Below are 12,595 nucleotides of genomic sequence, written 5' to 3'. Positions count from 1 at the left end.
CAGAAATTTTAAATAAGGGAGATTTCTGAAATTCTAGCTACAGTTTGCGGCTTTGCCGCACAGAGACCGTGACAGGTATCAATGTAATTTGGATAACTTTTGATGTCCCACTCCTCAGTAAAATTTTCACCAAATTTCAGCTTTTTAGAGCCAACGCCCTGGGAGGAGTTCGTAAAAGTACGACGTTTGGAAAAACTCCGAAGTCATGTTTAGCCATTTTTGAACCAATATGGCCGACATTTGGTTGGGTGGACGGCGTTGCCGTAATAATATTTTTTACTTCTCTTGTCACCATCTACCTCGGCGCCAAATTTCATGATTCTACGATCAGATTTTTTTTGGGTCATTTCCCATCTCTCAATGCATTTTTGGTACATTTGGGGGCGCTGACGCGCCAGTTTTTTTTGTTTTAGAAAAGGGAAATAGCCAGAATGTAGAGAGGCACGATTTTTAGAGGTGTGAACATTTTTGTGACTTTTCGTCAATGTTCACTGGGTGAAAAATAGGGGGGTTGGTCCCGAGAAGAAGAAAGAATAATATTCCGATGCGAAAACAATGTTTCCCATTTTTCAAATATCATAAACTATACATTTTCGGAAAGCGCTCGCGCTTTCCTACCTCATGGTGTGGGTCCCTGGTCACTGACGGGTACTTTCGTTAATTTTGAGTGGGCTCCGCCCACTTTGTGTTTTTGGCCCTCTATACAGTAATAATGTTCAATTTTTGCATTACATGTTTATATGCACGGAACATGCAAGAGATGGGGAACGTATTCGTGAGCTACTTAGCGCAAATGAGTGCTTTATATGGGGATGACGACCGCTTCGCGGTCGTCATCTCAATGTAAAGTGCTCGTTTAGTGCGCACTTTTGCACGGGCTTCGCCCGTTTACAACGGTAATGTTCCATTTTCCTACTACTAATTAGTATGCACGGGGCGTGCATGAGTGGAGGAGTGCGTTAGTGAGTGTTTGGAAGTGGGCGAGCGCTTCGCGCTCGATTTCGTGCGCACTACGTGCGCACTTTCGCAGCCGTGCTTCGCACGGCCTTACGAGATTAATAGGCCTCTCGCCAGCTTGTGGCGCTCGGGCCTAATTAAAGCCGCAAGCGGCATCCAACGGCCCTCTCGGGCCGCCGGCCTTCCGACTCTGCGCTTTCGACTTGATAAAGATGGCGCTCTTATTGTGTGTCGAGTTAAAAAAGTGTGTAGATGATTTTCCCCAAATATGAGCTTGATCGGGCAATCGCCCTAGGAGGAGTTCGTTAAAGTGTGAAGCGTAAAAATGTGGTGATTTGAGCGATTTTCCCATAAGGATAACATGGGATGTTTCTGTCATCGCTACGGTTACGCCGTACAAAATATGACTTTGGCTCTCATACTTTTATGATCAGGATGGCAAATTAGAATTTTGTGCAAAATGTCCTGTCATTTGGAAAAATTCTATTGTTTATAGGCCACTCAGAAGGCCAAATAGTCAGAATTCTGGGAAACGTTTGCGGCTTCGTTGCACAGAGACCGTAAAAGTTATCCTTAAAATTTGGATAACTTTAGATGCCCCACTTGTCTAGAGGACGTACACCGATTTTGAGGTTGGTGGGCAAAACGCACTAGGAGGAGTTCGTTAAAGTGTGCCCGCATGTTTGGTCGGACAGTTGCAACGCAATAGGCCCTCCGCCCTGCTGGGGCTCGGGCCTAATAATATTCCGATGCGAAAACAATGTTACCCATTTTTGAAATATCATAAACTATACATTTTCGGAAAGCGCTTGCGCGTTCCTACCTCATGGTGTGGGTCCCTGGTCATTGAAGGGTACTTTCGTTAATTTTTGAGTGGGCTCCGCCCACTTTGTGTTTCTGGCCCTCTATACAGTTATAATGTTGAATTTTTGCATTACATGCTGATATGCACGGAACATGCAAGAGATGGGGAACGTATTCGTGAGCTACTTAGCGCAAATGAGTGCCAATGTAAAGCGCTCGTTTAGTGCGCACTTTTGCACGGGCTTCGCCCGTTTACAACGGTAATGTTCCATTTTCCTACTACTAATTAGTATGCACGGGGCGTGCATGAGTGGGCGTTTGGAAGTGGGCTTTCGTGCGCACTACGTGCGCACATTCGCAGCCGTGCTTCGCACGGCCTTACAGGACTAATCGGCCAGCTTGTGGCGCTCGGGCCTAAAAACAAGACAAGGCTAAAAAAGCAATGCAACCAAAAAAATATAAGTAAAAAAGTAAAAGAAAGTTTAAGACCCCACGATTTTCAGTCTGCGTGTGATTTATGTAAAATGATTCAAACGATGATTGTATTTGGTCTTGTTTAGTTAAAATTACATTATTCTGTCTGTTGTTTTCTAATCTTCCAAGATCATAATTTTTAACACTTTCATAATATCTTTGTTTGGTGAAGATATTTTATTATTATTATTTCCTGTGATGTCATTAATCTCACTAATTTCCAGTAACATTTGAGTTCTGTAAATCACTCTGCCCCTCAAACCTGCCTTAGCTGCATCCCAGAAAATGGGAGGAGCATCCCAGAGAATGCGAGGAGAAACTTCACATTGTCCTTTTCCTCTACAAACGTCTCAATGTCCTTTAAACTCAGGGTCACTGAGGAATACAGAAGGTCACAGAGGGTCTCAGAAGGTCACAGAGGGTCTCAGAAGGTCACAGAGGGTCACTGAAGGTCACTGAGAGTCACTGAGTCACAGAGGGTCACTGAGGGTCTCAGAGGATCTCAGAGGGTCGCAAAGGGTCACCATATGGCCTCAGAGGACACAAAGAGGACTGACCTGCTCAGACGAGGGGCTGGGCTTCAGCGCTCGACAGGGAAGATGACAGATGCACATCCTCTGACCTGAAACACAAACCAGGACTAAAACAAGGCACTTTTATACATTCATTTAGCTATTTCATATCTTTAACCTTTTTATTTCACCGTCAAAATGTCTTTCAGTGTTTAAAAATTCTGTCCTTTGTGATGTGGTTGTTTTTAGGTTTTACTGCTTTTCAAACTACAAATGGCAAATAAACTAAACTACAAACTGAGCTAAATCGGATACAAAACAAAATTAAAGCCGCAAGCGGCATCCAACGGCCCTCGCGGGCCGCCGGCCTTCCGACTCTGCACTTTGGACTTGATAAAGATGGCGCCCTTATTGTGTGTTGAATTAAAAAGAACTTGACAGACGGCGACACATTGGACATGGCCAATACAGTGCAAATGAACACAAGTGTCAGTCAAATTGGCTGCGCCGCCGCACAGAGACCGTAGCACTTAGAATATAAATATGGATAACTTTTGATGCCCCGCTTGTATAGATGATATTTCCCAAAGGAAAGCTTGATCGAGCTATTGCCCAAGGAGGAGTTTGTTAAAGTGTGAAGCATAAATTTGAACATTTCAAAGATTTGGCGGTTTCCCATTTGTGACAGTATATTTGCGGCTCCACGGCACAGAGACCGCACCACTTAAAATCAAAATATGGATAATTTTTGATGCCCCGCTTGTGTAGATGATTTTCCCCAAATATGAACTTGATCGGACAATCGCCCTAGGAGGAGTTCGTCAAAGTGTGAAGCGTAAAAATGTGGTCATTTTAGAGATTTCGCTGTTTTCCCATTTCTGACATATATTTGCGGGTCCGCCACACAGAGACCGTAGCACTTAGAACAAAAATATGGATAACTTTTGATGCCCCGCTTGTGTAGATGATTTCCCCCAAATATGAGTTTGATCGGGCTTTCGCCCTAGGAGGAGTTTGTTAAAGTGTGAACCGTAAAAATGTGGTGATTTGAGGAATTTCGCGATTTTCCCATAAGGATATCATGGGATGTTTCTGTCATCGTTACGGTTACGCCGTACAAAATATGACTTTGGCTCTCATACTTTTATGATCAGGATGGCAAATTAGAATTTTGTGCAAAATATAAAGTCATTTGGAAAAACTCTATTGTTTATAGGCCACTCTGAAGGCCAAATAGTCAGAATTCTGGGAAACGTTTGCGGCTCCGTCGCACAGAGACCGTAAAAGCTATCCTTAAAATTTGGATAACTTTAGATGCCCCACTTGTCTAGAGGACGTACACCGATTTTGAGGTTGGTGGGCAAAACGCACTAGGAGGAGTTCGTTAAAGTGTGAAACATAAAAATGTGGATATTTGAGAGATTTTGCGGTTTTCCCATAGGGATAACATGGGAGATTTCTGTCATTGCTACGGCTACGCCGTAAAAATTAAGGCATAAGTTTGATTGGCCTTTTGCTCGGGACCCCAAAATAGAATTTTGGGCAAAGTTTAGAACTTTAAAAACTGGTTTTACACAAATTTTGTGTAAAACCAGTTTTTGTCCATCAATGTTCACTCAAAGGCAACTCTGTAGGGGGCGCTATCGCGCCCATTTTAATTTTGTCATCCTAAACTGGTCCAAACTTGAAAGTTTAACAACTGATTCAAATTTGGTCCTAATCGGACTCGTTTTGATCAAATGGGAGCAATTTTTAGATCTGCAATATTCCAAAATAAGTGGTCCAACTTTGCGGCTGCGCCGCACACAGACCGGTAAAGTTATCCAAAAAAATTTGATAACTTTAGATGCCCCACTTGTCCAGAGGACGTACGCCGATTTTGAAGTTGGTGGGCAAAACGCCCTAGGAGGAGTTCGTCAAAGTTTGACGTGAACAAAATGGCTAACACAGCGTGTTTTCATTTTCAAAGGAAGATGGCAGCCATAGGGTAAGTCTGGGGGCGTGGCCACAATTTTTTTTTTTTTTTGTCCTCACGAGAGGAATGCGTGTCCCGAATTTCGTAGCTTTACGCCAAAGTTGACCTCGGGGCGTCTCCCATAGGCGCAATGTATTTTGACTTTTGTCGGTGGCGCTGTCGTGCCATTTTTTAACGAAAAAAAAAATGGCCCAGAAAAAATCCAATTTTTCGCCGATTCTGAATTTTGGGCAAAGTTTGGTGAGTTTTTGAGCATGTTCAGGGGGTCAAATTAGAGCTCAAAGCGCTGAAGAATATTTCTGTCATAGCAGGAGTAAGTATGCATGATCCATGCCTTCGGCATGGGCTAGTTCACTGTACTTGCCAGGGGCGACGGGGCACCAAACATGCGGGCTGCGCCCGCATGTTTGGTCAGACAGTTGCGAGCAATAGGCCCTCTGCCCTGCTGTGGCTCGGGCCTAAAAATAATAATATTTTTAGCAAAAACAATATAGCCGTTTTCACTATAACAACAAATTATACATGGTTTGAAAGCTCTAAGCCTTCCCCATGCCGCCATGGGGTGGAATCATCATTACGAGCGCTTACGCGCTCCATCCATCCATCCATCTTCTGCCGCTTTATCCGGGGCCGGGTCGCGGGGGCAGCAGTCTGAGCAGGGACTCCCAGACTTCCTTCTCCCCAGACACTTCCTCTAACTCCTCCGGGGGGATCCCGAGGCGTTCCCAGGCCAGCCGAGAGACATAGTCTCTCCAGCGTGTCCTGGGTCTTCCCCGGGGCCTCTTCCCGGTGGGACATGCCTGAAACACCTCCCGAGGGAGGCGCCCAGGAGGCATCCGGAACAGATGCCCGAGCCACCTCAGCTGGCTCCTCTCGACGTGGAGGAGCAGCGGCTCTACTCCGAGCTCCCCCCGTGTGGCCGAGCTCCTCACCTTATCTCTAAGGGAGCGCCCAGCCACCCGGCGGAGGAAACTCATTTCGACCGCTTGTATCCGCGATCTTGTTCTTTCGGTCACTACCCAAAGCTCATGACCATAGGTGAGGGTAGGAACGTAGACCGACCGGTAAATAGAGAGCTTTGCCTTTCGGCTCAGCTCCCTCTTTACCACAACGGTCCGATGCAGCGACTGCATCACTGCAGCCGCTGCACCGATCCGCCTGTCGATCTCACGCTCCATCCTTCCCTCACTCGTGAACAAGACCCCGAGATACTTGAACTCCTCCACTTGGGGCAAGGACACCCCACCCACCTGGAGAGGGCAAGCCACCTTTTTCCGGTCGAGAACCATGGCCTCGGATTTGGAGGTGCTGATTCTCATCCCAGCCGCTTCACACTCGGCTGCAAACCGTCCCAGTGCATGTTGCAGGTCCGGGTTTGATGGAGCCATCAGGACAACATCGTCTGCAAACAGCAGAGATGAGATCCTGTGGTCCCCAAACCGGACCCCCTCCGACCCCTGACTGCGCCTAGAAATTCTGTCCATAAAAATTATGAACAGAACCGGTGACACAGGGCAGCCCTGGCGGAGTCCAACATGCACTGGGAACAGGTCTGACTTACTGCCGGCAATGCGAACACAGCTCCTGCTCCGGTCATACAGGGACCGGACAGCCCTGAGCAAAGGGCCCCGGACCCCGTACTCCCGGAGCACCCCCCAAAGGACACCCCGAGGAACACGGTCAAAAGCCTTCTCCAGATCCACAAAGCACATGTGGACTGGTTAGGCAAACTCCCATGAACCCTCGAGCACCCGATGGAGGGTATAGAGCTGGTCCAGTGTTCCACGACCGGGACGAAAACCACTCTGCTCCTCCTGAATCCGAGGTTCGACTATCGGTCGGATTCTCCTCTCCAGTACCTTGGAATAGACCTTACCCGGGAGGCTGAGGAGTGTGATCCCTCTGTAGTTGGAACACACCCTCCGGTCCCCCTTCTTGAACAGAGGGACCACCACCCCGGTCTGCCAGTCCAGAGGCACGGTCCCCGAACGCCACGCGATGTTGCAGAGACGTGTCAACCAAGACAGTCCTACAACATCCAGATACTTTAGGTACTCAGGGCGGATCTCATCCACCCCCGGAGCCCTGCCACCGAGGAGTTTGCGGACAACCTCAGTGACTTCAGCTTGGGTGATGGATGAGCCAGCCTCCGAGTCCCCGGTCTCTACTTCCTCTTCAGAAGACGTGACTGAGGGATTAAGGAGATCCTCAAAGTATTCCTTCCACCGTCCGACGACATCCCCAGTCGAGGTCAGCAGGCCTCCACCCGCACCGTAAACGGTGTTTGTGAGACACTGCTTCCCCTTCCTGAGGCGCCGGACGGTTTGCCAGAATTTCTTTGGTGCCGACCGATAGTCCTCCTCCATGGCCTCCCCGAACTCCTCCCAGGCCCGGGTTTTTGCCTCTGCGACAGCACGAGCCGCGGCTCGCTTGGCCTGCCGATACCCGTCGATGACCTCCGGAGACCTACAAGCCAGAGTGGCCTGATAGGCCTCCTTCTTTAGTCTGACGGCATCCCTTACTTCCGGTGTCCACCACCGGGTTCGGGGGTTGCCGCCACGACAGGCACCGGAGACCTTGCGACCACAGCTCCGAGCAGCCGCATCAACAATGGAGGCGGAGAACATGGTCCACTCGGACTCAATGTCCCCAGCCTCCCCCGGGACATGGGAGAAGCTCTCCCGGAGGTGCGAGTTGAATACCCTACTGACAGAGGGCTCCACTAGACGTTCCCAACAGACCCTCACAATGCGCTTGGGTCTGCCAAGTCTGTCCGGCTTCCTCCTCCGCCAGCGGATCCAACTCACCACCAGGTGGTGATCGGTTGACAACTCTGCCCCTCTCTTCACCCGAGTGTCCAAGACACGCGGCCGGAGGTCTGATGACACGACAACTAAGTCGATCATTGACCTCCGGCCTAGGGTGTCCTGGTGCCACGTGCACTGATGGACACCCTTGTGCTTGAACATGGTGTTCGTTATGGACAATCCGTGGCTAGCACAGAAGTCCAATAACTGAACACCGCTCGGGTTCAGATCGGGGAAGCCGTTCTTCCCGATCACCCCTCTCCAGGTGTCACTGTCATTGCCCACGTGGGCGTTGAAGTCCCCCAGTAGAACAACGGAGTCCCCGGTCGGTGCACTGTCCAGTACCCCTCCCAAGGACTCCAAGAAGACCGGGTACTCTGCACTGCTGTTCGGCCCGTAGGCCGCCACAACAGTGAGAGACCTGTCCCCCACCCGAAGGCGGAGGGACGCGACCCTCTCGTTCACCGGGGTAAACTCCAACACGTGGCGGCTGAGCTGAGGGGCTATCAGCAAGCCCACACCAGCCCGCCGCCTCTCCCCGCGGGCAACACCAGAGAAGTGGAGCGTCCAGCCCCTCTCGAGGAGATGGGTTCCAGAGCCCAAACTGTGCGTGGAGGTGAGGCCGACTATATCTAGTCGGTATCGCTCAACCTCCCGCACAAGCTCAGGCTCTTTCCCCCCCAGCGAGGTGACATTCCATGTCCCCAGAGTTAGTCTCTGTGTCCGGAGATCTGGTCGCCGAGGCCCCTGCCGTCGACTGCCGCCCAGATCTCTCTGCACCGGCCCCCTATGGATCCTCCTGCGGGTGGTGGGCCCACGGGAGGGCGGCCCCACGTCGCTCTTTCGGGCTGTGCCCGGCCGGGCCCCGTGGGGTAAGACCCGGCCACCAGGCGCTCGCCATGGAGCACCCATCCCAGGCCTGGCTCCAGGATGGGGCCCCGGTGACGCCGATCCGGGCGACGTGAACTGCCTTGATTGTGTCGTCGTCATAAGAGGCTTCTGAACCGATCTTTGTCTGACCCGTCACCTAGGACCTGTTTGCCTTGGGAGACCCTACCAGGGGCATGAAGCCCCCGACAACATAGCTCCCGGGATCATTCGGGCACTCAAACCCCTCCACCACGTTAAGGTGTCGGCTCAAGGAGGAGCTTACGCGCTCGTCACTCCCTATTCCGTCGGGATGCCCCGCCCACTCCCCATAGACTTCCATTGATTTGAGCAGATACAAACATGGCCCATGCCTGCGGCATGGATTCTCGCGTACGGGACGATGCCAGGAGGGTTTTTGGAGGAATGCAGCGCTTCGCGCTGCTGTTGTCAACAATGAGTGAATGGGCTACGCCCATTCACTCATTGTTGACTATTTCTGTCATAGCAGGAGTAAGTATGCATGACCCATGCCTTCGGCATGGGCTAGTTCACTGTACTTGCCAGGGGCGACGGGGTACCAAACATGCGGGCTGCGCCAAACACGCCAAACATGCGAGCTGCGCCCGCATGTTTGGTCAGACAGTTGCAACACTGCCTTTGGCAGCGTTGCGGGAGCAATAAGCCCTCCGCCCTGCTGGGGCTCGGGCCTAAAAAAAACAAAGCAGGACTTAAGCAGGTGTAAATTCGGTCCAGGGCGGGGCCTCACCTTGGACCTCCACGTAGACCTTCCAATGCAGGTTCTGCAGGTGCCTCCTGAGTTTGTGGCTGTAGCAGGATTTAAACTTCTCCTCAGGACAGAGTGGACAGGCTTTTCTCCCGGCTGCAGAGAGAGACGATGGTCAGAATGTACTCTGGACCTCAGAACACCATCAGTGGTCAGAACATCCAAACCATGACAGAAGAGGACAGAAGGCCTGAGCGCAGGGACATAGTAACGTTACCATAGATACACAAACTAAGGACAGAATCAGAGCAAATATCTACAACAGGGGTGTCAAATTCATTTGGGCCGCGGGCCGAATTTCGCCGCTCAGGCTGGGTCGCGGGCCGAACATAACTTAGAAGTGCAATGGACGATTTTGAGAACGCAGGCGGAAGTGCGCATGCGCACTCCCCCGTGCGGACTAATACAACACACACGTGCATTTGTTTATTAGCGCGACGGATCGCATCTCTCGTCTCCCGTAGAGTTCCGTCTTCTTCTGAGTCAGCTCGAACAGTCTTTCTCCGTCTTCATTTTGTCCCGTACACTGAGGGAACTATACTATGATAGATCAATGCACTTAGACACGCGGAAACGTGGGGACGAGCCGCACGCGGCTGCGGATGAGCGGTAGGTGCGTTTTATGATTGATATGTAGCAGGACTAATCGGCAGTCAGACAGACCACCAGGGGGCAGGAGCGGTCAGTCAGATTGACCACCAGGGGGCAGGAGCGGTCAGTCAGATTGACCACCAGGGGGCAGGAGCGGTCAGTCTGACCGACCACCAGGGAGCAGGACCGGTCAGTCTGATGCGCCAGTCAGACCGACCAACAGGGGGCAGGACCGGTCAATCAGACTGACCACCAGGGGCAGGAGCTGGACTCACCTCCGTTCAGGTCGACCAGCGCCTCAAGGTCCTCGATGCGACTCTGGATCGAAATGTGACGCTCTGAAGAACAAAGAGTTTATACTTTTAATAAGACATGAAAAAAGATCATAAAGATTCAAGAGTAGTGTTACAGCACGAGAAGAAAAGTAGTAGTAGCAGTAGCAGTAGCAGTAGCAGTAGTAGTAGTAGTAGCAGTAGCAGTAGCAGTAGCAGTAGTAGCAGCAGTAGCAGCAGTAGCAGTAGCAGCAGCAGTAGTAGTAGTAGTAGCAGTAGCAGTAACAGTAACATTAGCAACAGTAGTAGCAGTAGTAGCAGCAGTAGTAGCAGTAGCAGCAGTAGTAGCAGTAGTAGCGGTAGTAGCAGTAGCAGCAGCAGTAGCAGCAGTAGCAGCAGTAGTAGCAGTCGCAGCAGTAGTAGCAGCAGCAGTAACAGTAGCAGTAACAGTAGCAGTAGTATCAGCAGTAGCAGTAATAACAGTGGTAGCGGTAGTAGCAGTAGCAGCAACAGTAGCAGTAGCAGCAACAGTAGCAGTAGCAGCAACAGTAGCAGTAGTAATAGTAGTAGCAACAGCAGCAGTAGCAGCAGCAGTAGAAGCAGCAGCAGCAGCAGCAGCAGCAGCAGCAGCAGCAGCAGCAGTAGCAGCAGTAGCAGGAGTAGCAGTAGTAGCAACAGTAGCAGTAGTAGTAGCAGTAATAGTAGTAGTAGCAGCAGTAGCAGCAGTAGTAGCAGCAGCTGTAACAGCAGCAGTAGCATCAGCAGTGGCATCAGCAGTAGCAGCAGCAGCAGTAGCAGCAGTAAGAGCAGCAGTCGCAGTAGCAGCAGTAGCAGCGGTAACAGCAGTAGCAGCAGCAGTAGTAGCAGTAGTAGCAGCAGCAGTAGCAGCAGCAGCAGCAGCAGTAGCAGCAGTAGCAGCTGTAGCAGCAGCAGTAACAGAAACAGTAGCAGCAGTAGCATTAGCAGCAGTAGCAGTAGCAGCAGTAGTAGCGGTAGAAACAGTAGCAGCAGTAGCAGTAGTAGCAGCAGTCGCAGTAGCAGCAGGAGCAGCAGTAGTAGCAGTAGCAGCAGTAGTAGCAGCAGTAGCAGTAGTAGCAGTAGCAGTAGCAGCAACAGCAGCAGTAGTAGCAGTAGTAGCAGTAGCAGCAGTAGCAGTAGCAGCAACAGTAGCAGTAGCAGTAGTAATAGCAGTAGTAGTAGCAGTAGCAGTAGTAGCAGCAGCAGTAGCAGCAGCAGCAGTAGCATCAGCAGCAGCAGTAGCAGTAGCAGCAGCAGTAACAGTAGCAGTAGCAGTAGTAGCAGGAGTAGCAGCAGCAGTAGCAGCAGTAGCAGGAGTAGCAGGAGTAGCAGCAGTAGCAGCAGTCGCAGTAGCAGCAGTCGCAGCAGTAGCAGTAGCAGCAGTCGCAGCAGTAGTAGCAGCAGCAGCAGTCGCAGCAGTAGTAGCAGCAGCAGCAGTAACAGTAGCAGTAGCAGTAGTAGCAGCAGTAGCAGCAATAACAGTAGTAGCAGTAGTAGCAGTAGCAGCAACAGTAGCAGTAGCAGCAACAGTAGCAGTAGCAGTAGCAGCAACAGTAGCAGCAGCAGTAGTAATAGCAGTAGTAGCAACAGCAGTAGTAGCAGCAGCATTAGAAGCAGTAGTAGCAGCAGCAGAAGTAGTAGCAGCAGTAGCAGCAGCAGCAGCAGTAGCAGCAGCAGTAGTAGTAGCGGTAGCAGCAGCAGCAGCAGCAGTAGCAGCAGCAGTAGTAGTAGCGGTAGTAGCAGCAGCAGTAGAAGCAGTAGTAGCAGCAGCAGTAGTAGTAGCAGCAGTAGTAGCAGTAGTAGCAGTAGTAGCAGCAGTAGTAGTAGTAGTAGCAGCAGTAGCAGCAGTAGTAGTAGCAGCAGTAGTAGCAGTAGCAGCAGTAGCAGAAGTAGCAGCAGTCGCAGTAGCAGCAGTATTAGCAGTAGTAGCAGAAGTAGCAGCAGTAGCAGTAGTAGCATCAGTAGCAGCAACAGTAGTAGTAGTAGCATTAGTAGCAGTACCAGTAACAGTAGGAGTAGCAGTGGTAATAGCAGTAGTAGTAGCAGTAGCAGCAGTAGCAGTAGCAGTAGCAGCAATAGCAATAGCAATAGCAGCAGCAGCAGCAGCAGCAGCAGCAGCAGCAGCAGCAGCAGTAGCAGTAGCGGCAGCAGTAGCAGCAGCAGTAGCAGCAGTAGCAGCAGTAGCAGTAGCAGAAACAGTAGCAGTAGTAATAGCAGTAGTAGTAGCAGTAGTAGTAGCAGTAGTAGCAGTGGCAGCAGCAGTAGCAGTAGTAGTAGCAGTAGTAGTAGTAGTAGCAGTAGCAGGAGTAGTAGCAGTAGTAGCAGCAGTAGCAGCAGTAGCAGCAGTAGCAGTAGCAGCAGCAGTAGCAGTAGTAGTAGTAGTAGCAGTAGCAGTAACAGTAACATTAGCAACAGTAGTAGCAGTAGTAGCAGCAGTAGTAGTAGCAGTAGCAGCAGTAGTAGCAGTAGTAGCCGTAGTAGCAGTAGCAGCAGCAGTAGCAGCAGTAGCAGCAGTAGTAGCAGTCGCAGCA

General features: G+C 50.7%; 1 protein-coding gene across 2 annotated transcripts in view; it reads right to left on the bottom strand.

Annotated features, from left to right (window-relative positions):
* The window catches only part of trmt1l (tRNA methyltransferase 1-like), a 65,266-nt gene that overhangs the window by 36,450 nt on the left and 16,221 nt on the right, over positions 1-12,595 (bottom strand). For both annotated transcript variants that reach the window (XM_072434338.1, XM_072434339.1), the window contains exons 3-5: positions 10,050-10,112; positions 9,166-9,279; positions 2,793-2,857 (exon numbers count right to left, since the gene is read on the bottom strand). In XM_072434338.1, the coding sequence (XP_072290439.1) occupies positions 2,793-2,857; positions 9,166-9,279; positions 10,050-10,112 (242 nt within the window). The remainder of the gene's footprint in view (positions 1-2,792; positions 2,858-9,165; positions 9,280-10,049; positions 10,113-12,595) is intronic.

The sequence above is a fragment of the Eucyclogobius newberryi genome, unplaced genomic scaffold, assembly GCF_026437365.1.
Source record: "Eucyclogobius newberryi isolate DKJ021-1_F unplaced genomic scaffold, fEucNew1.0.hap1 SCAF_68, whole genome shotgun sequence".
Classification (NCBI taxonomy): domain Eukaryota; kingdom Metazoa; phylum Chordata; class Actinopteri; order Gobiiformes; family Gobiidae; genus Eucyclogobius; species Eucyclogobius newberryi.
Note: the sequence above shows the minus strand (reverse complement) of the source record. Positions and strands in the feature narration are given on the sequence as shown.